The 23,693-nt window shown below is 44.6% G+C and overlaps 2 protein-coding genes across 50 annotated transcripts in view; one reads left to right on the forward strand and one right to left on the reverse strand.

Annotated features, from left to right (window-relative positions):
* The window catches only part of NRXN1 (neurexin 1), a 1,213,652-nt gene that overhangs the window by 809,554 nt on the left and 380,405 nt on the right, over nucleotides 1–23,693 (forward strand). The gene's annotated exons all lie outside the window — the stretch shown is intronic.
* On the reverse strand, nucleotides 3,502–9,658 carry LOC135982534 (uncharacterized). 2 transcript variants are annotated; one of them, XR_010599935.1, is made up of 2 exons: nucleotides 9,253–9,658; nucleotides 3,502–4,677 (listed from the first exon to the last, which is right to left on the reverse strand). XR_010599935.1 is itself a non-coding variant. In XM_065589577.1 (2 exons), exons 1-2 carry the CDS (start codon nucleotides 6,693–6,695, stop codon nucleotides 4,481–4,483), a joined length of 1,515 nt encoding a protein of 504 aa, XP_065445649.1. In that variant the 5' UTR covers nucleotides 6,696–9,244; the 3' UTR covers nucleotides 3,502–4,480. The 2 variants fall into 2 exon arrangements, 1 of the variants encoding a protein (XP_065445649.1); XM_065589577.1 differs by lacking the exon at nucleotides 9,253–9,658 and adding an exon at nucleotides 5,378–9,244.

The following is a 23,693-nucleotide window of genomic DNA, read 5'->3' on the forward strand; positions in this document are numbered from 1 at the left end:
CAACTTTATATTGGTTTTATTCCTCACCCAATGCCACCTCCCTCTTATTCATTTGTATTCTTGCTCCATCCCTTTTTTCTTCTGCATGTTTTTGTTCAATTTCCCTCCTATCCCCAATCCCTTCTGTTTCTTCCTTCTCTCCCAGGATTGTGCTTCTCCTTCCTGCTTACAGACCATATGTGCCAGTTTCACTCTTTGGTAGGAGCTCAGAGAAATACTTAGTGTAGGAGCAGCTGAGGTGACAGGTAAAGGGATGGGCAATGCATTGACCTGCTAAGGGGGCATCATTTCTCCCCTTTTCCTTTGCTTTTCCTAACAGTTAAAGTGGAATTGAATGCTTGTTATGATATTCAAGGACCTTGATACCTAAAGTTAGACTCATGAACCCTTATTAGGCCCCTTAATTAGGGTTTTCAAAGGGAGTTATTTCAATGGGAGATGGGAACCAAACACCATTCGATTTTTTTGAAAATACCAGGCCTAAGGTAAACTTTTCAGAAGGGCCTGAGTGATTTAAAAGCACAGGCATAGTTTGACTTCTGTATTTGGGGGAGCAGCTCCAGTCATGCCAATGGTGCTATGTGTGTGTGTGTGTGGGGGGCAAATTTCACACCTGCCTGAGACTTTCAGTTGGGGGGGGCAATGCTCCCCAGTCCCCCCCAAAATTATGCCCATGTTTAAAAGACTAAGTCCCACAGTGTTTAGGCTCCTAGTTTCCTACATTACTTTTGAAATGGGATTTGGGCTCCTAAGTCAATTAGGCATTTCTGAAAATTTAACCCCTAGATATCAGTGGCCTATTTTCAAAGGAGTTGAGCAACTTCAGCAGATTTAGACATCTAACATTAGGCACCCAGCTTTGAAAATGTAGGCCCAAATTCCTATGAGAAACTATTTTAATGTGTGTGTGGTAGGGTAGAAGGGAGGGAGGGAGGGAAGAAGGGAATGGGACACTCACAGCACTAGAAGTATTTACTCACCAGAAATCTTTGTTAGGTTCAGTCAGGAAAGGCGAAAATTTCTTCAATGTTCTGGAAAGTTATAGTTGTTTCAAACTGGGAATTCTGGTAAGTTCTTTCCTCCTGTTGGACAGGAGGCATGGATTGATTTTAAAGGATTGTGCTGCAATGCAGACCTTGTGTGTTCTATTGAAATAGATTATCTGCTTTCCAGCAGGTCTGGACTGGCCCAGGATGCTTGAGAAGCTGAAAGCATCCTGCCTACTCTGAGTAGTAAGTGGCCTATGAACGCTTGTATTTTTTCCAAGTCCAAGGAATGGTGGCCTGAATTGTCAACAGAAGCCTATTCTCCCACACAGGATATGTTTAACTATCTTTGAAGTCTCATTGACTCCAGTGAAAGTTATTCACATCCTATGATGGGGGAATAGCACTTCAGAGATATAAACTATGCTGTGAAACACTATAAAACTGAGAAGCCCAGCAGAACCCTCACTATTTCCCTGCACCAAACCCCTATATCACCCACCAGTACCACACAGGACCAACAGTTAATCTGGGTGGGTGCCAATAATAATGGGAAAGGAGGAAGAAGATGTTTAAAGTCCTATAGAATTTAATGAGGATGAAGCTATTAAAGTTACATGGCTATAACTCTAGAGTGCTATAGAATTTAATAGAGAATAATATCTGTTCTACTTTAAAAAATCATCCTGCAGTGTTCTATAGCATGGATATAATTCTCTATTACCTTGTTTATAGGGTTTTAAACCATCCTATAGAATTTATCTCATTCTATTAAATTCTATAGGACTTTTCCCTTTTCCAAAGGGTCTTCTTCCAAAGGGTCAGTGTTGCCTGATCTGTGGATTGTGTACTAATTATATCGATTATTTAAGAATTCCCAGTTATCACTCTGAGGTTTAACAGGTACTTGTCCCAAGTTCAAGCACAGTATTTTTAAAATTACTGTTCAGTTGGGAGCCCCAATATACACATTTGCAACACTCCCACTTAGGAACCCTCAGTATTTATAATAGTTTTATTAATACATTTATCAAAGTCACAAACACTCTAGCCCACCAAGGTAGATAGAGATAATACAGAATGTATATCTGAACAGCCATATATTCTCACCATCCCTTGCAGACCAATCTAAAAAGTTAGTTGTTATCCTCATCATCATCACAGGTGCTGACTTCCTGATTTCCAAGGGGGTGCTCCACCCCCCGGCCGTCCCAGGCTCCGTCGCATTCCACCCCTTCCCCAAGGCCCCACCCACACCCCACTTCTTCCCACCCTGTTCTATCTCCTCCCCACCATAGAGGACCAGTGCCTCCCCTTATTTGGGGGGCATGATGTAAAGGGGAGGTCACGTGACCATTCACGTGTGTGTCCCCCAGCCAAACTCCCCCTGTGCCCAGCCTGGGACCACCTCATTCTCCTCGCTCCACCTTATCTGGGGGGGAGGGGGAAGCTCTGTCCTCCCACTGCACCTGCTCCCCCACCCCTGGCACATTCCATCACTCTCCCTAAGTGGGAGAGAGCCCGGGCAGGGAGCGGGAGGGAGTCGCTTCTAACACCAGCCCCTTCCATTCACTGCTCTGCAGCCCAGCAGCTGCCTGAGAGACCCTGGCTGGGGAGGAGGCAGCTTCCGCTCCCCACCCGAGCTGGGCTGCTAGGGACTGCAGCTCAGCGAGCCAGAAACGTGCCAGGGCGGGAGGAGGGGCTCTGTCTCACTTGTCCCAGGTCCCCAGCACCCAAGCCCGGGTGTGGTGTGGAAGCTGCCTCCCCAGCCAGGCTCTCTCAGGCTGCTGCCAGTCCGCCAGCATCCCAGCAACCAGAAGGAGCTAGTCCTGCCCCTTCTACTCCTCGGCATCTAGGGATGTCCCTCCAGCTCCGCCCTTGCTCCACCTCTTCCTGCCCTCGCTCCTCCCCCTCCCCTAGCACCTCCTGGATGCTGCTGAACACCTGATCCTCGGCAGGTGGGAGGTGCTGGGAGGGGGAGGAGGAACCTGATTGGCGGGGCCCACCGCTGCTAGGAGGCACTGGGGGCAGGAGGGAGAGGGAGAGTCCACTGGTGGGTGTTGATCACCCACTATTTTTTTCCATGGTTCTCCAACCCCGGAGCACTCACGGAGTCGGCACCTGTGCTCATCACCATCCCCATCCTCACCATCACCAGTGGCCATCATCCTGGCACCTCCCAAGGCTGCATCTCTCTCCCTTCCTGCACACAGGGCGGGATACAACTTTTATATGTTACTCTGACATCACTATGCTGAACGCATATTCAGTAAAGGTTTCTCCTGTTGCCGGCACAGGGGCCCGAGGACAGCAACAGTGAGGTTCGTTGCCCGGAGTGCTTCACGCCAATAAACATACCGGGGTGGAGAAACAATCAAAGTTTATTTGAGATCTCAAAGTGGTGCAAGGAGACAGGCAAGTCTCAAATCGAGCACACCAGCAAAAACAGTTTCTCTCTTCCTTATACACTTTACAACTAAGCCCCCCTCTCTCCCCCTCTCTACCGCCCCCCCCCTCCCCTCTCTACCGAAGGCATGTTTATACATTTAAGCAACTAAATCATTCTAGGGCTATAAATCTAGCTTGTTAGTAACTTCTCCCTAAACAGTTATTTGGTCCTGTTTACCCTTAGTTTATTACACCTTCCCCAGCTAGAAACATGCAAACCTCATCATTATCGTTTGGTACCTGAAATGAACAAGGTCGTAATTGCTAACTGGCTATTTACACATTCCAATTCCTGTCCTTGGTTGTTAAGGTCAATTAGAGTTAAACATGGAAGGACAGAGTTTAAACATGGAAGAACTCTGGCTCAGGCAGGCATAGTAACCCCAACAGTTCCCTCCTTTGAGAATACTCAACAAGCTTTTGGCTGAGTTTTCTCATATTCTATAGCCAAGATACGATTGAGTGCCATGGAGCTGGGGTTCTCAATGAGAGAGTATGCTGGGATTTCTGGGGAACCAGCCTCCAGGGTAACCCTGCAGCATGGTGTGGGATTTGGGAGCATACCCAGCAGTTGGAGAGGTTAAACTCTTGGGCAAAGCAAACCTTCAGGGACTCATATGTGTTTGTCTCTAAGTTAGTAGGGATTCCTTTCCATCCCGCATGTGCCTGGGGGGAAACGGGAGTTAACAAGAGGAGTATCCCTATGGCAAAGAGCACCACTATGGCAGACCCTGGATCTAAACTCATATTAGGCAGGTGATCCTAGGGCCTAACAATCACAATTCCCCAAATACCCACAATAACAATTACCAATAGTAAGCAGATTAAAAACAAAAGGGACCAGGCCACCAGGTTAGGCCGGTCCTGTGAAAACAAACACAACCAATGCTCAGAGGTCTCACGGGGAGTGTGCTGTGACTGTCCAAAGAGATCACAGGGCATTCCCAGCAGACACTCGTCATCTGAATAACACTTAAGTCCCAAATCGTCGCTGGCAGTCTTCTCTGCAGGCTGGACGGTCCACCGTTCAGGAGCAGGCACTGCTTTCAGACGAGAGTGATGAATCCAGTTTTTGTGTCCCTCAACCTTTGCTGCTGTATGGGAGACCAGCAGGACGGTGTAGGGTCCCTTCCACTTCTCTTGGAGAGGCTCGTCCTTCCAGATCCGGACGAGTACGGAATCGCCTGGCTGCAAGGAGTGGATCGGGGCATCCAGCGGGAGAGGTTGCAAATCTTTGGTATACCTGTGGAGAGAACAGAGAACAGCAGACAGAGAGCACATGTACTGAGATAAGAAGCCACACCCCATTTCCCACTCCCCTGCCAGAACCGGTGTACCATTCATAGGCCATGCCCTTCTAAACATAATCTCAAAGGGACTGAGCCCTAACCTGCCCTTAGGGAGAGCGCGAATGCGGAGCAGAACAAGGGGCAAAGCATCAGGCCACTTAAGGGAAGCCTCTTGGCAAACCTTTGAGAGGTGCCGCTTAAGTGTCTGATTTGTACGCTCCACTACCCCACTGGCCTGCGGTCGCCATGGCGTGTGAAGCTTCCAGGGGATCTGTAGGGCATCCGATATCTTTTGAACGACTTGGGATGTGAAGTGTGTTCCGTTGTCAGATTCCATCCACTGGGTGAGTCCGAAGCGAGGAATGATCTCTTTAACAAATTTAAGAGCCACTGTTTTGGCAGTGTTATTACGGCATGGGAAGGCTTCAGGCCATCCGCTGAATCAATCTACCAAGACGAGGAGGTATCTGAATCCTTGGGTCCGGGGAAACTCAGTAAAATCTATTTGACACACCAGTCCCGGGCCTGGGGTAGGCTCCAGAGTGGCTGGCAGTACTGACACTCCCGGTCGAGGGTTGTTCTTTTGGCAGACTAAACATTCAGCCTGCACCTGGGAAGCCAGAGGCCTAAGTCCAGAAGTTAAAAAATATTTACCCATTAGCTGAGAGAGAGCCTCTCTCCCTGCATGAGTGGTTTGATGTAGTTTCTGTAGCACTGACTGAATTAGGCTCTTTGGTAGTAGGATCTTTCCTTCCAGGGAGTGAAACCACCCCCCTTTTTCCTGGAGACCGAGTCTGTTGGCCAGATCCCTTTCTTCGCCAGAGCACTGAGGAGTCGGGAGCTCCCCCACTGATGGGATGAGGGCATACATATGGGCATCTTCAGCTTCCAGTGGTTCCAGGGTAGCAGCTCGCCTAGCTTCCCTATCCGCCCTAGCATTACCTCTGGCCACATCTTGATCTCCCTTTTGATGAGCCTTGCAGTGTACCACTGCTACCACTGTGGGGAGCTGTACCGCATCTAAAAGCCGGAGAACCTGGGGTCCATGTTTGACAGGAGAGCTTTGCGCTGTCAACATTCCTCGTTGCTTCCATAGACCAGCATGGGCATGTAGTACTCCAAAGGCATATCTGGAATCAGTAAAAATGTTAACTCTTTTCCCTTTTGACAGTTCAAGTGCACGAGTTAAGGCTACCAATTCAGCCAGCTGGGCTGATGTCCCAGCAGGTAAACCCTCTGCTTCCACAGTTTCATGGAGAGATACAATAGCATAGCCAGCCCTCCTTTGCCTATTTACAACTGTACTACTGCCGTCCGTATACCACTCATAATAAGCATTCAGGAGAGGTTGATCTTTCAAGTCTGGGCGGCTAGAATATTGGGCATCTATGACCTCCAAGCAGTCATGTTCCTGCTCCTCTGTCTCCGGTAACAGGGTAGCTGGATTAAGGGAGGGACAGGTCTGTAAGGTAACTTCAGGATTTTCTATAAACTTTGCCTGATACCGAGCAACTCGAGCCTGTGTAAGCCAGAGACCACCTTTAGTATCCAGCAGGGCTTGAACCATGCGGGGAGTATACACTTGCACAGCTCCTCCCAGTGTCAATTTCTCAGCTTCCTCAAGCATTAGGGCAGTTGCTGCGACCGCTTGCAAACATGCTGGCCATCCCTTAGCAACTTGATCCAGTTGTTTAGAGAAATATGCCACGGGATGTTTCCAGGTGCCTAATAACTGAGTAAGCACTCCTAGGGCCACTCCTTTCCTTTCATGGACATACAGTTGGAATGGCTTAGAGAGGTCTGGCAGACCAAGGGCTGGAGATTCCATCAGTTTCCTTTTTAAAACCTTAAATGCCTTGTCGGCTTCTGAGGACCAGTAAAAGGGGTCATGATCTGCTCCCTTAACAGATTCATACAAGGGTTTAGCCCACAGTCCAAACTCTGGGATCCATATCCTACAGAAGCCTGCCATACCCAGAAATGCCCTGAGCCGTTTACGATTGCTTGGGACAGGAATTTGGCAGATAGCTTCCTTTCTTTCGTTTGACAGCTGACGTTCCCCCTGCCTTATATAAAATCCTAAGTAGTGAACTTCTGGAAGGGCAATCTGAGCCTTACTCTGTGCTACTCGATATCCTCGGAGTCCAACAAAGTTCAGGAGGCTCACAGTGGCTTTAAGGCAAGAGGTTAGACCCACTGCAGCAATTAACAAGTCATCCACATATTGCAGGAGGAGGGCTCTGTCCTCGTTGTCCCACTCCTCCAAGTCTCTAGCCAGGGCCTGGCTGGAAAGGGTGGGGGAATTTTTAAATCCCTGTGCCAGCACTGTCCAGCAAAGCTGCTTTCTAACCCTCCTTTTGTCCTCCCACTCGAAGGAGAAAATCTCCTGAGACTGGAGGTCAACTGGAATCGTGAAGAAAGCATCCTTTAAATCCAGGACTGAACAATGGGTGTACTGCCCCCCTATAGAGGCCAACAATGTATACGGATTTGGAACAAGGGGGTGTAGAGTCTTAACCCGCTCATTAACTGCTCTCAGGTCCTGGACCAGCCGGTATGTGCCATTGGGCTTTTGTACAAGCAAGATAGGAGTGTTCCAAGCTGATTGGCATTCTCAAAGTACCCCGCACTTTAGGAACTGGTCTGTAGTGTCCTGCAATCCCTCTCTGGCTTCCCTTTTGATCGGATACTGCTTAATTCGCACTGGACCTTTTCCTGGCAAGAGCTGAACAGTAATAGGAGTATGATGGGCTGCCTTTCCTGGGATCCCTGATGCCCATACCAGAGGAAAAAACCCGCTTCTCCCACTGACTCCACTCTGGGGCTTGCATGGCTGAGGGCTCAATTGCAAGTGTCATTATCCAGGCATTCTCTGGAGGTAAGGTGAGGCTTATTTCATCTTGAGTGAAATGCAGGGTGGCACCTAAGCGACAAAGCAGATCCCATCCTAATAGTGGCATTGGACAATCGGGGAGGTAAACCAGTCTGTGAGATAGAGTTCTGTTTCCCAAAGCACATTCCGCTGGGGCATATACTGGGCACTTAGTTCCTTTCCCTGTGGCTCCCACCACAGTGAGGGAATCTGCCACAGGCAGCTGAAGGGGTTGGTTTACAGCAGTTCGTGCAGCTCCAGAGTCTATTAAAAAGTCTATGTCTGAATCTCCCACCCGCATTTTTACTCGGGGTTCTGGGGGCAGGATAGTCCGTCTACTCTGACACCCCTATTCTTGATCCTCCGCTGCCATCATAGGGGTACCTTCCCTTTCGGGGCACTCATTTTTCCAATGTCCCTCCCTAAGGCTGTAAGCCCTGTTTGCAGTTTCCAAAATCTGTGCCATTGTCATGCCCGTCAAATCCTCCTTTTTCTGCAGTTTCCTTTTAATATCAGGGGCCGCACGGCTGGTAAAGATACCCTTCATAATTGCCTCAGTAGCCTGATCATCGGGGTTTGCATTAGTAGTTTGCCTGATAGTATCCCGAATACACTGCAGAAAAGCAACCGGACTCTCTTTTGGCTCCTGTACTAGCTCATACGGCTTAGCCCAATTGTTATGTCGGACAGCTGAGTGTCGGAGACCATGTAATAGGAGCTCCTTGTATACAGTGAAACAGGTGAGATCTGCCGGCACGTTGGGATTCCACCGGGGGTCTGCTGTAGGGACCTGAACTGCAGCAACAGGAACGTTTGCTGTGTTTGCCTCATGTCTAAGCTGTGCCTCCTCTCGTGCCTTAGACACAACCTGATTACGCTCCACCTCAGACAGCAGGGTCCGCATAAGGACATTACAGTCATCCCAGTCAGGCTTATGGCTAGCCAGACACCCTTCAAAGACCGAGATAAACTTGCTTGGATTCGTAGAGAATTCCCCTGCCTGTGCCTTAAAAGCTGCTAGGTCCACTGGGTTAAAAGGCACATGGGTATAAACCTGAATTGTAGTGGCTGGGCGATTGTCTGTTCCAGGACGGGCTATCCGAGTCTCAGTAATCAATGGATAGAATCCCACAAAGGGGGCAATCTCTGGGACCTGAGGCACCCTATCCTGAGGCACCTATCTTTGGTGGGGGTATTGGAGCCGAAGGGGACACCGACTCTGCCATTACAACCGGGGGAGGGTTCTGAGGACTAACAATAGTTACTACCGAACCTGTCGGAGTCAAATTACACTTTTGCAAAAGATCTGATCTATCTCTTAACAACATAAACAACTGTACATACATATATTCATTCCATTTACCCGTACGCTGACAAAACAAAAGCAATTGAAGGATCGTATTATAATTAAGTGATCCCTCCGGTGGCCACCTTTCCTGGTCCTCTAGCTGATATTGAGGCCAGTCTACTGTACAGAATCTTTTTGATTTACTTTTAATCAACGGATCTGATCCAAACACTTTCCAGTTCACCAGAATGCATTCTAAGGGCGTACACCTTGCCCTGCTTGCAGTACTCTGTCCCTGCCCCATACTCTAGGGAGACACTGGGCATCCCCAGGTCAAAACAGGTAAAGTCCCCACTGGACTGTTCCTACCTTATCCAAGGGTCCGGTTCTGCACCGTCGCCCACAGCTGTTTCTCCACTAATCAAGTGCGTTGCACCGTTGTGCCCTCTGGGGTCGACCAAATCACGTCTCCGCCGAGGCCCCCGATGAAGTCACCGGTGCGCGCTGGGTGTCGGTTGTCGTCGTAATCCGTCGGCCGCCAGGAGGGATCCGGGCAAGGCTAAATTTCAGCCTCGAGCCCACCCAGGGATGCCAAGACTGTTGCCGGCACAGGGGCCCGAGGACAGCAACAGTGAGGTTCGTTGCCCGGAGTGCTTCACGCCAATAAACATACCGGGGTGGAGAAACAATCAAAGTTTATTTGAGATCTCAAAGTGGTGCAAGGAGACAGGCAAGTCTCAAATCAAGCACACCAGCAAAAACAGTTTCTCTCTTCTTTATACACTTTACAACTAAGCCCCCCTCTCTCCCGCCCCCCCCCACACTCCTCCTCCCCTCTCTACTGAAGGCAGGTTTATACATTTAAGCAACTAAATCATTCTAGGGCTATAAATCTAGCTTGTTAGTAACTTCTCCCTAAACAGTTATTTGGTCCTGTTTACCCTTAGTTTATTACCCCTTCCCCAGCTAGAAACATGCAAACCTCATCATTATTGTTTGGTACCTGAAATGAACAAGGTCGTAATTGCTAACTGGCTATTTACACATTCCAATTCCTGTCCTTGGTTGTTAAGGTCGATTAGAGTTAAACATGGAAGGACACAGTTTAAACATGGAAGAACTCTGGCTCAGGCAGGCATAGTAACCCCAACACTCCCATCTTCCTTATATGTATTTCCTCACTGTACAAATGTTGGAGTGCCCTTCTCATATAGGTTAGCATATTATGATCTCAATTGATTATCAATTCGTTATCATGGCACTCTTATGTCAGACATCTGCAGAGGTTCCTATCCTAAAATATCCAAAAGCTGTTGTTAGTTCATATTCCTGTAGTTGCCTGGTGTTGTTGTGTACAAACTCCCCCCTTAAACACTCTCTTCCCAGTTCCTCAAAACTTAGGGGTGACCATTGAGCCATTTATCTGTGTCAAATTTCATAGGCCTCAAGCCTTACACTAATTGCTGAAGCTAATGTCTTTTAGGCCTGTAGGTTCCTTGTGTTACTGCTAAATAAAATAAAATGCTAAAGCTAGCTCTGTGGACATCAATAGAGAAGGGATGAGGCAGGTGAGTGTCTGAGAAAATAAGGGAGGAAGCTTGTTATTGTTGTTCATTATTTCTATTATAATAGCACTCAGAGGCCCCAGTCAGGATCAGGGCATCATTATGTTAGATCTTGTACAAAAACATAAGATGACATGTGTGACCTTGCACTCCATAATGTTTTATGGAAATATGCTTATGAGTGTGAATATAATGTAACTAGAATATGCTTTATGTAAAAGGTCTCTTGTAAGGTATCATTACAAAGCTTATAATCTACTGAGTGTGTTCATCCTATCTGTATGTATGTATCATTCTTGTATTTGAAGTTAGAAATGTAAAATATAACTCTTAGGTCCTATTGTAATTATGCAAAGTGTGGGCCATTGATGGTGGTTTAGAATCTTGATGGCTCCCATTGAGTAGGACAATTGGTTGTAAATGGCTCTGTTTACTTGCAAGCCTTCCTGTGTTCCTGTAAGCCAGCCCAGGAAGAATGGTGGAATCCATCTTTAACCTGGTGCTTTTCCATTTAGAAGGAGGGGTGGGGATCCAGAAAGACAAAAGATTCCCGCCTTGTGCCAAAGCTGTAAAAGGGGGTGGAACAGAACAAAGGGGGCACCCCTAGTTTCCACCTAAGATGCCTGCTGTAACTAACAAGGACTGTACCGGGGAAAGGATTGGGCCCAGACTAGGAAGGAGTCTAGTCTGTAAAAGAAGCTTATTGGGACATCTCTGAGGCCTTGGCTACACTTACCCGGTAGTTCGGCGGCGAGCGATCGAACTTCTGGGTTCGACTTATCGCGTCTAGTCTGGACGCGATAAGTCGAACCCGGAAGTGCTCGCCGTCGACTGCGGTACTCCAGCTCAGCGAGAGGAGTACCGCGGAGTCGACGGGGGAGCCTGCCTGCCGAGTGTGGACCAAGGTAAGTTCGAACTAAGGTACTTCGAACTTCAGCTACGTTATTCACGTAGCTGAAGTTGCGTACCTTAGTTCGAATTAGGGGGGTAGTGTAGACCTGGCCTGAGGGTGAGATTTACCTGTAAACAGTTTCTTAATGTATTAGGCTTAGACTTGCGTGTTTTGTTTTATTTTGCTTCGTAACTTACTTTGTTCTGTCTGTTACTACCTGAAGCCACTTTAATCCTACTTTTAATAAAATCACTTTTGTTTATTAACAAACCCAGAGTAAGTGATTAATACCTAGGGGAGCAAACAGCTGTGCATATCTCTCTATCAGTGTTCTAAGGGCAGACAGTTTATGAGTTTACCCTGTATAAGCTTTATACAGAGTAAAGCGGATTTATTTGGGGGTTTGGATCCCATTAGGAACTGGGTGTCTGGGTGCTGGAGATAGGTGACTCGCTGAACAGTTTTTGGTTAAAGTCTGCAGCTTTGGGGGCGTGGACTGTGTCTGTGTCTGTGTTGCAGCAGGCTAGCATGTCTGGCTTAACAAGGCAGGGTTCTGGAGTCTCAAGCTGGCAGTGGAAAACGGGCTCAGAGGTAACTTCAGCACGTCAGGTGACAGTCCTAAGGGGGTCTCTGTGACCGAACCCATCACAACATGGTCACTGTAGCCTGTAGTTGTAGCAGAGCACTTTGGCCTGTGATTTAGCCAGTCCTCCCCTGCTTTCCAGAATGCATTGTTTAAATGCACAACAGCTTATTCTCAGAGAAGAAAGCCCTGACCTCATACTTGGTTTGCATGGTGAAACCTTATGTGAGGAGTAAAAGATAGTCACAGTGTGAGCTAAAATCCATTATACTGATCCTGCTGGTGAAGAATGTGATACATTAATTCTGCATGAACTCATTACATGATAAAAATAGTGAACTTGGATACCATTGCATTTTGAACAAGTGCTGCTATAAAATGTGTAGACGAGCTCATATAAATTAATTTTCCTGAACGTATAATAGTCCACTTTTAAACCACCTCTTTATTTTATTGTTGCCCCCTTTATAAGGTATATTTATTTAATTTTTTCCTCATTGCTATTTAACAAGGTTTATGTTTAAATGAACAGCTCTGTTAATTTCCATGTATTTTAGCTCTGTAATTAAATTACATATAATATAATCTATTTATAATTTATACTGAATGATTGCATGTAAAGTTGGTTTGAAAGACAACCACTTCATTCATCTTCACAGAGAACAGTGAATATTATTAACATAATATGATCATTAATGCTGAGTCTGTTGAAGAATATTACCTGGTCTATCAATATGGAAAGTGTGGGTTTTACAATGGAATATGTCATTTTGTATTTTGAATATGTTAGTGATTAATACAGATTAAAACATACAGGTATATGCAAATACTTTTACAGTAAATTCATGGAAATTGCTGTGCAGAGATGGTAAAGACTTTGTGCACACCCAACATATTAATCTTTTGTGGGATAAAAATTGTTCTCTTGTCTTGTGCTTATTGTTGTCTGTTTAGAATATAAGTACTTCTTAGATACAATAATCATGGGTACTATGGAAATTCTAAAATAGCTAACATATAAGTTCAGTAGCTGGCTTTTTATGGTTGAGCTGCAGATTTGAGGGCAACACTAAACACTTTTGTTTAACGAAGTCATTTTGTAAAACCAATATGAAGAGGATTCATTATGATCAGTTAGGGACTGACATTACAAACTGAAACTTGTATTTTCATTTTTTGTAGTTTTGTTTTGAATAGGAATATAGGAGAAGCACTGAAAATTACTGACTGCTCTTGTCCATTCACAGTGATTCTATAGTCATCTGTGGTGCCTAAAAGAGATTATCGTATTTTCCCTCAATTTTCAGAAATCATATGGAGAAAACTCCTATCACAAGGGATTTTGTTTTGTAGAAAGTCTGCTTTCTTTCAGTATTTATGAAATGTCACCTCTGAGTGTAAAGGGACCGTCTTACTTACATGGAACAAAGAGAACCGAAAATACTTAGATGGTTAGAGATGTCAGCTGAAGATGGAATAGTCTGAATCTTATTAATGAACAATGCATGTTTATTTTCAAAAACGTACATTCTCACCAATTTGGGGCAGGCTTGCATCTGTAATAAACTGTAAGCCAGCCATTTATGCCAAAACTGAAACTGGTAGAGAATTTATATCTCTCTTAAGATAATATATACACTACAGCACTTTAATACTTCCTCCATATTGTCACAGCTTACAAACATCAATACATGATGAGAAGGTATTCATGAAACAGATCAGAGTATAGAAGTCCAGGGAATGTAACAGGTCTGAGTGTACTCTCCCATCTTCCCATCATTAAGCAACTTTGAAACAGGAATTTACAAAAGTCAATGAAGTCTGCACTGATTTTTATTATTCTTTTTTATGTAGTTGTTAGCAAGGCTATAAAATCAAAACATTTTTCTAAGGTTTCCTTTTCACTTAAGTGATAAGGTGAAGGGCTTCTCTTGGTGATTAATGATCAAGTGGGAGGGGTTGATGGTCTGTGGCGAAGCTGAACCTATTAACCCAGCTGGCCATTTATCCTCAGAAAAGCCTCTGTCTGGGTCATTTTTCCTTTTACAAAGTCCCAGTAGTAAAACATTTTTAAATGCTCTGTTTGCTGCTAGGGTTTCATTACTAACAAGTGCATGTGACATGTTCACGGTTACATTGTACGTTGTGAATTTGTTCTGTATTTTCTTGGCTTGAGTTATAAGTTGGTGATGTGTGTTGATATGAGGTACAAATGTGGTTGGGTTTTTTAATTTTAGGGTTTTTTTTATTGTTTTTATTAAGCGGTATGGGTAGCTTTGATATATGGTTTTAATTGTATTAAATGCACCCAAAGGCAGTTGTGATGGTTTGACAATCAATTATGGTAGAAATAAAAATAATACAGTATTGGGCATTTTTTGAAAATTAGGGCCTAATTCTTCTCCTGTGGAAATCTGGAGTAATTCCTTTCAAATCAGTGGAGTTACACCAGTGTAAAACCAGTCTTAGTGAATTCAAGATCAGACTGCTCTATAGTTGGTCCATTTAGCTGTTGATATTGTGTACACAGTCACCATTCTATTCAGATAATCATAAATGTTTACCCTGATGAAAGTACTTTAGGGCTTCTTGAAATGAGGTTATCTGATCTGAGTAGGAACTCAAAATGTGATGGGTAGTAAAGTGCAGTGGTGGTTCATTGTAGTAAAGGGTGCTTCCAGGAGCCATTTCTTGGCTTTCTCCCATGGAAAAACCTAAAGTGTGGGAAGCAAGGGGTCATTCTCTGTTAAGAGAATTTTCTGTGATGTGTGCAGTTTTCCCCCTTGCAGAAGAAGCCAGTTCAGTCTGCAGGCACTATGGATCCCTGGAGACTTGGAAAGGGTCTTGGAAATCTGCCATAGTTACAGAGCTATCCACACTGCTCTGGCTCCTAGGCAGAACAGCTCCAATCGAGACAAGTTACCAGAGAATCCCACACAGGTAGCTACCCATATTGGAGGGTTTTTCCCACAGTGTGGAGATGCTAGTGAGGAGTAGCATTAATTGTGGCACAAATTCCCAGTGTGGTTTGAATGGACTAGTGCTTTCCCCCCATGTGTCTTTCACTATGCATGAATACCAGACCACATGGGCAGCCTTTTATGGAGTCCCAGGATGATCTCTTGAAGGCAACTGACTCCTCCCTTCTCAGACAAAGGGAGAGTTGTACAAAGAGGGTCCCCTTTGTGCATGGGCTTTAGGGGAACAATAGGGTTGTGTATTTTCAGCAGCGATGTATAGATTTTAATGCACACTGTAAGAGCTTTAAAAAGCTGACTATGAGACTGTAACAATGCCCATTAAAAACTGTACAGCACCACTGAAAATATGCTTTCCAAGAAACTGCAATCTCTGCAAGACCCCTTTCTGCCACTGAATCACTGCTGCAGAATTAATAGTTCCTCAGAGTTGTAGCTCCCAGGCACACCAGCTACATTTTCTTTCCAAGTAATAGTTTGGATTCTCTCAGACTCCGTCTCTGTGTCCAGTCCTGTGAAGTGCTGAGTATATTTTGGGAGGTGTTGATTGCTCTTAACTTCCATTGACTATAGTGGACGTTGAGAGTGCTCAGTACCTCACAGAAATGGGCGGTACATCTTTGGCTGCATTTCATTCAATGAGTATGTTCTTCAAGGCTTCCTTTGATGCTGCAGGCTGACTTAGGAAGATACCACAGTGATGGATGTCATATGGCAACCTATGTTAACTACCTAGCTAGAGACAGAAGAATGGCTTTCTAAATCAAGGATTCAAACAGAGAAAAATAAGAATTGGCTGAAAAGTATTTGCTTTCTTAGGGCCCGATCCTATTTCTATTAAAGTCAATGGGAGTTCTGCCATAGATCTCAAAGGGTGCAGGATCAGATTTTTACTGGAGACAAATATATATATAATTAAACAGAAATGTCAAAGGGTCTTGCTTTTTCAAAATCAGTGTCTCTGTGCATTCAGCTCCTTCAGGCTTGTGTGGTTTGGCTCCTTAGTGCAAATGGAGACATCTTTTTGCCTCAATGCAATAGGGAATAGCTTCCACTAACTAAAGAAGCCCTCTCCCTGCTGAAAAAGCACACTGGTGTCACAGATCACTGTGCTATGTGTCCACTGATCCCATCTGCCATATTTGCATTGTTAACAATAGGTCCTGCAATTGTGTGAATTACTGTTCAGTGCCCTCAATCAACTACTACAGACAGCCTGTGATGAGAAAATTCATAGTTTAAAAATCTGAATCCTAGAAACCATTTCTACAATTTTCTAATTGAAATGCCCCTTCCTTCCTAGCTGATACCATTATTCCTCCCTGATACAACTATGCAACTCACAACTAAAAGATATTGAGCACAATAGAACAGCTTCACTCTGTACCTTGCTTAGCACCTCCTTTTCACTTTCTCCAGCAAACATTCTTATGCTTCAAAATATACTATACGTAAATGTCATTTTGGCTTAACTGAGCATCTGATTGTCTTTAGGAATCAATACTTTTCTTGGAATAAAGATTCTATGTCATTAATTGGGACAGTAATTGTCACATTGTTGTAAGCAATGTATTTGATACCCAGTGCTCAATGGCATCTTCAGTTGTCTATGAGACATTGAACAAACTAGCAGTTAAGTGTAACATGAATGGTAAAAAAAAAGAGGGGTGAATATTAATGCTCAAATGGACTATAAAAGGTATATTTAAATTCCATGTTACTTCATCTAAATGCTAGGTCTTTAGTGCATGCACACAATCTTACAATTCTCTTCATAATCTGAAACAATTTAAAAACGGTAAAGAGAGAGGTTTTGTTATCAGAACAAACATGAAAAACATTTTGTCTTAGTTAGAAATATTCTTGCGCAATCACTTTGCAAAGCCACCTTCTATTTTTCTTTTTAAAATAATTTCTAATAGTCTCTTAGCCTAGTAAGTGTTAACAATAACTGGTTTGCTCAGGAAACATCATTACTATTTGGGGTTTGAAATTCTGAATGTAATCCTTTTCCTTTTAAATCTTTATTGAATTTATCAAAGATTAGCTGATTATGGAATGTACTGATATCATATTTCCTTCCTGTGCTGAATTCAAGTGACTTGATTCTATTAGAAATCAATATTAATGGGGTGTCTATATATGATATCTCTATCTATAATCTGTATATATATATAGATGCATATGGAAAGTGAGCAATCCTTCTTCTGACATCTGCTTATGCTCCACTGCCACCTAGCTTTTAGGTTATCTCCTGATGGTGCTTTTGCTGGGGGGTACCTAGGCTTTGGAAATTGTTCTCTCTTGTCATCTGTCTCAGCTCCCCTCCTCCACTTCTAATACGTGAAAATATGTTACCGTTTTGTTTAGAATATGTTTTCATTCCTTGGATAGGAATCCATAGTATAAATGCTAACTCATGATTTTTGAGCATTATTTTGTCTAACTAAAGTACTTGTGTGTTGTTTTTATGGTGTCATGGTCATATATGTGAGAGAGACCAGATATGATGGTATGCTGTGGAATTAATGTTTAAATGGCATGGGTCTGGGTTGACTTTGTTGCCATACCTCCTCCCTCTTCCATGGAGTTCTTCAAATATTGGAGTAACCCAGTAGTGTATGGTACACTCCTGTTCTGAATCTTAACCTAACATTTTTGGAATAAGGTTGTATGAAAACCTAGTTAGAGAGATAGTAAAAGCATAAAGATATATGTGCTTACTCATAAATAGTATATTTTGAAATCACATAATAAGAAATATACCTTAAGAGAACAAATTGTAATTTCCAGTCTTACCCTCCCTATTGAATTTCATATTACAGGAAAGGATAAGACTACTATCCAGGCAATGTCTGCAATTTAGCATTAACAGTGTCATGACAAAAAATCTTTGCAATACTGATTTAGATCTAATATAAATATATTGCAGCAATCTTCTCTCAATGAATCTTTATGCCAATGTTTAAAATGTTAAAAATACTTTCAAGGGAAATATGCAGTAAATCTTAATAGAAAGGATTATAATTGTCAGTCTTACTTTCCTCTTTATTGGTAAAATATAAACTCATGGGTATATTTATACCTATATGAAATAATATTTTCCAGTTCTCTGGAACAATTTAGCTTGAATGAGCATGGAGAAAGACGATAGTGACCAATATCACTAGTGACATTTGTTCTAAAATGTATTTAATTTCCCATTGTGTAGAATGTATACTAAGGGTATTTGTTTGTTGTGTTGTTGAACAGGGGGTTCTGTTTATAGTCTTTAGAAATTGATTGCAATAATGTAAGGTACCTAGGTGCCTTTGTGATGGGCACCTATATGCATTTCTAAATAAGTAAACTCCTCATTGTCAGGGCCATCATTGCAAAGGGGTTGGTTTTGACTGCCTACATCAGCCTCAAATAAACTGTAATACTCCATTAGTGATCTCTCTAGGTTTGTACCTTAAGATGTACAGTCAAGATAGAGGCAGCCTAGGCATTTTTTCTATGAAATGCAGTAATTTTCTAGTCTATACCTGTCTTTGTTTAAAATTAGCTAAAATAAATGGTATGGATCCTCAGCTAGTGTAAACTGTCATAGCTCAGTGGAGCTACACTGATTTATACCAGCTGAGGATCTGGCCCAGTGCTTTTAAGTATACTGTAAAACAGTGAAATACTTGTACTTATCATCTGTAAATCTACACTGTTTGTGGAACTAGGCATGAAAGATGAAATTCACTTATCTATAGGATAAGCTTATTATTATAGTTGTTTTTTTAAAAAAAGATTGAGATAGGATTAAAACAAGACAAAACACTGAGCTATGAATCCTGAGCTAAATTCTGTTCTCATGTATATGTAAGTGCCGCTTGGAGCCCACTCCCCACACTACCTCCTGCATCCCTGCCCCAGCCCTGATCCCTCTCCCATACCCACACTCCCTCTCAGAGCCTACCCCCTGCACTCCAACCCCTGCCCCAGCCTGGAGCCCCCTCCTGCACCCTGAACCCCTCATTTCTGGCACCACCCTGGAACCCTCACCCCCAGCCCAGAGCCCATACCCCCTCCCATACCCCAATCCCCTGCCTCAGCCAAGAGCCCCCTCCCACATTCTGAACCCCTCAGCTCCACCCCCTAGCCCGGAGCCACTTAACACCCTGAATCTCTCATTTCTGGCCCAACCCAAACTCTGCAGCCCCAGCTAGAGCTCCCACTCCTCCTGCACCCCAACTCCCTGCCCCAGCCTGGTGAAAATGAGTGAGTGAATGAAGGTGGGGGAGAGCATGTGACAGAAAGAGGGGGAATGGAGTGAGCAGGGGTGGGGCCTCAGAGAAGGGGTGGGGCAGCGGCGGGCCCTTGGGCAGCGGTGTTCAGTTTTGTGCAATTAGAGAGCTGGCAATTCTAGCATCAATTCATTATATTTTCTTTAACTATAGCATTTAGTATACACACAATGCCTTTTCTTTCTGCCATCATTTTGGGTGGTGATCCAAATGCTCCAAATGAAACATGCATATTTACAGCATGGTATAATCAGATATGTAGCTTACTGCCAAACCTATTGATTGGTGTTGAGTTGCAAGGCCCAAGATTATGTATGACCTTCTATCCCCCCCATACTCATCACAAATTCTTATGCCATGCATGTGGAACAGAATACAGGTGCCTGGGGAGGGAGCAAGAGTGGGATTATATCATGTGTCCAGACTGTTGTATGTTTATGGAGGAGTTAAATAAATACTCTATGAAGATTTAAATGGCAGGAAGGCCGGGAGAAGCACCTGTATAATGTGTCCCAGTTAGGGCTGTAAAATACAAGGAGAGATTGTGATTCCCCAGCAGGATCATGTTATCATCTGCCTTCTGTACAGAAAAACTCATTCACTCCACCACAAAGCACTGGAGTATGAGCACTGTCATTGGTGGCCCCTCATGCAACAAGAACTTAGATGCCCCCTGTGGTCACAGCTTTGGTGTGATTGCCTCATCCAACACATTTAGGAAGATCTATAATAAACTACAATGTGATTGTGATTATAACATAATTGAGAAGAATCCTGGGATTTCAGAAGCAGTTTGCTTGTACACCCCTTTGGGGGAGCTCATGTTTCAACTCACAAATAGTGTGCAGAACACTCAACTGCAGCTCTACAATCTGTAATTCATCATCAGTTAGTGGTTATTTATTTTCCTTCAGCTAATACTTTGCAACAGTTTCATATAGGGCCCACTTCATTGGGAAATCAGTTCCGTAGGCATACCGTCATTTTTTCACACCCCTTTATGTGGGAGTTGGACTTTTTTGATTTCATGATACATGAAAAATGCAATGTAAGTCATAAGCAAACAGACATGTGGGTGAGGTTTGAGCAGAGTCACAGACAAATCTTGTTAAACCTCACACACACACACACACACACAAATGTGTTTGCATTAGCTACAAGCTTTGGGTTGGTTCCTATTTTATCCAAATCATTTACCAGCCCTAGTAAGTAAGTATGTGTTTCACAGAAGGAAAGGGAGCTAGTAATATAGACATGACTATTTATCAGTATTAAAAATCATAACAATGAAAAAAATGTTTCAGAAAAGTTAGATGACTTTTTTTACTTTTTTATTCTGGAATATAAAAGTGAGATTCCAAATAGCAAGTGCTTATCTGAATAGAGAAGATCAGTCTCTATGCTTGTAAATTTTCACATACATCACTCTTGAAATTACTTTGTAAGCTCTTCCGTGTTTGAATGGCATCTAGTACAGTGGGACTGAGGTCCTTGACTGGGGGTCCTTAGTGCTTCCACAATACAAATAATTAATAATAATGAGGAACTAATGAACTAGAAAATGGGGGTTACAATCTGAGTTGTCTTGATGCTTCTGTTTACTTCACCTGCCTAGTTTTGCCTCAGGAAGAGTCAAGGCCAGCTCCAGCTTTTTTGCTGCCCCAAGCGGCAAAGTAAAATAAAAAAAGATTGAGCTGCTGCCGAAGTGCCGCCGAAGACAAAGAGAGGGAGTGAAGGACCTGCCACCGAATTGCCGCCGAAGACCTGGACGTGCCGCCTCAATAACGGACGGAGTGCCACCCCTTTCTATTGGCTGCCCCAGGCACCTGCTAGCTTCGCTGGTGTCTGGAGCCGGCCCTGAGAAGAGTGAACATCAGGGATGAAATCCTGGTTCCATTGAAGTCAATGGCAAACTCCCATTTCTTCAAAGAGGAGAAACCCAGGGTGGAAGTAAGAACATGTCAGCTGAACCAGGTCATGATAGATTGCACAAAAGAGGGATAGATTGCAGAGGCACTTAGGAAAATGAAAAAGGGGAAGCACCTGGGCCAGATGAAGTACCAGTGGATGCTGTGAGATCATTGGGAAAGGAAAGCATTGAGTATCTTACAAGTTTGTTCATTTATTTTCTTGAGAAAGAGAAAATGCTGGATGAATGGAGTAAAAGCTTTGTGGTTCCTATTTTTAAACATAAAGGACATATTACACTATGTGCTAATTATCGCCCAATTAAACTGATGTCACTTGCTACGAAAGCATGGGAGAAGATTACTGAAAAGTGACTGCATGGAATGCTTGAAATTTGGATGAATCAGCATGGAGTCATTCTGGTAAAGAGCACAATTGATGCCATATTTACTCTACAAATCCTCATGAGGAACTTCAGAGAAAAGAGATAGCAACTGGGTATCTTCCTTGTGGACCTGGAAAAGGCATATGATTGTGAACCAAGAGAACTAGTTTGATGGAGTTAGTGACAGAGAGGTATCTCAGAAGGATATATCTGCTGTATCCAGGATATGTATGTTGGAGTGACCACTGCAGTCAAAAATATATGTGGATATAGTAGAGAATTTCCACTAAATGTTGGCTTGCACAGGGGTCAGCATTGAGCCTTTTTTGTTGGTGGTTGTGGTCATAGATGTGATAAATGAGAATAATAAGAAAATTGCTTGAAAAAATGCTCTTCTTGATGACTTAGTGATATGTGCAAAAGATTGTGAGACCAACATAAACCAATGTTGAACTGTGGCAACATAGTTTTGAGAGGGCTGGACTTAGTGTGAGCATTGATAAGACCAAGGCAATGATAAATGAGGGAGGGAGGACTCACCATAAAGTCTAGCATGGGTAGAGAATTTAGAAGAATGAAAGAATTTAAATAGCTAGGATCAATGGTCATTGACTATAGTGCCCTCCTGAGTAATGACAAGCATTGTCCTAGAGCTGCTTGGTGGAAATGATGGGAGCTGAACCCAGTTCTCTATGACAAAAAGTTGCCAATAAAGTTAAAAGGTAGAGTGTACAGAAATGTAATTCAACCCATCTTAATGTAAAGAATAGAGACTTGGCTACCACAGGAAAGGAGATCAGTATGCTCCCCATCACAGAAATGAAGATGTTGAGATGGATAGAAAATGAAATGAGGTTGTAAGTGTTCTAATGCAGGCGTCTCCAACTGAAGATGGGTTGAGGAAGGCTAGGCTAGGCTAGTTCAGGCAGTGGAGTCTGGAGAACTATATCAGTAGGATGTCTCTTGCAGTGAATGTGGATGGAAGACAACCAAAGGGGAGACCAAAGACTGAGTATCAGCAAACCTCAGAGAGAGCAACCTCGTACGTGATTATGAATTTTGGAAGAAGGCTATAAAAGTTGTCAACTATGAATAGGCAAGAAAGGAATAGGCACCTAAGGACAAGTATTTAAAATGGCTGAAACACTGGACAAAAGCAAATAGTTCCAGTGAAGCAGTGCAAACTGGCCTGGCTGGGGTCTCCCCATGTTTTATTAGCTGGCATTGTGTGGTGGCCTCCAAGGTAATTCAGACCTTAGGCCTCTCCACAGGTCAGCAAGCAACAAGGAGCAACCTTAAGCTTCCCTCTCTCCCCCCTCCCCCTATATCTTTTCGCTGCTGGCCAGGGCCTTCATGAGTAGCACTTGATAATGCTTTTTCTATTCTCATTAAGCCCAAGAAGCTGCTGACACCTAATAGAAAAAAATCCAGTAGTTAGAATCTTGCTTTTCCATTAATCTTTGCCAAACCTATTCCCACGCTCTTAGTGCCCTCAGAGAATGTGTCCTTAAATGGTCATGCTTCCGATAATACAGTCTGGAGAAATATGTCTGCTACTCACTTTGATCTTTCAGTCATTCCTCATGTTTCCCCATTATTTTCAACCCATATAAAACTAAGTCAGAGTTTTTGATGAGGGCTGTATCCAAGAGGAGATTTTATGAGCTTTTCTACAGTAGGATTACCATACGTCCGGATTTTCCCGGACATGTCCGGCTTTTGGGGGCTCAAATCCCCGTCCGGGGGGAAATCCCCAAAGGCCGGGCATGTCCGGGAAAATCGGGAGGTCAGGCGGGCCCGCGGGGAGCCGGTCAGCCGGGCCCGCGGGGAGCCGGGTCAGCCGGGGCGGCGGGGAGCCGGGGCGGCGGGGAGCCGGGTCGGCCGGGCCTGCGGGGAGCCGGGCCGGCGGGGAGCCGGGCCGGCGGGGAGCCGGGTTGGCCGGGCCGGCGGGGAGCCGGGCTGGCGGGGAGCCGGGTCGGCCGGGCCGGCGGGGAGCCGGGTCGGCCGGGCCGGCGGGGAGCCGGGCCGGCGGGGGGCCGGGCCCGCGGGGAGCCGGGCCGGCGGGGAGCGGGGTCGGCCGGGCCCGCGGGGAGCCGGGCCGGCGGGGAGCCGGGTCGGCCGGGCCCGCGGGGAGCCGGGCCGGCGGGGAGCCGGGTCGGCCGGGCCCGCGAGGAGCCGGGCCGGCGGGGAGCCGGGCCGGCGGGGAGCCGGGTCGGCCGGGC

The sequence above is a fragment of the Chrysemys picta genome, chromosome 3, assembly GCF_011386835.1.
Source record: "Chrysemys picta bellii isolate R12L10 chromosome 3, ASM1138683v2, whole genome shotgun sequence".
Classification (NCBI taxonomy): domain Eukaryota; kingdom Metazoa; phylum Chordata; order Testudines; family Emydidae; genus Chrysemys; species Chrysemys picta.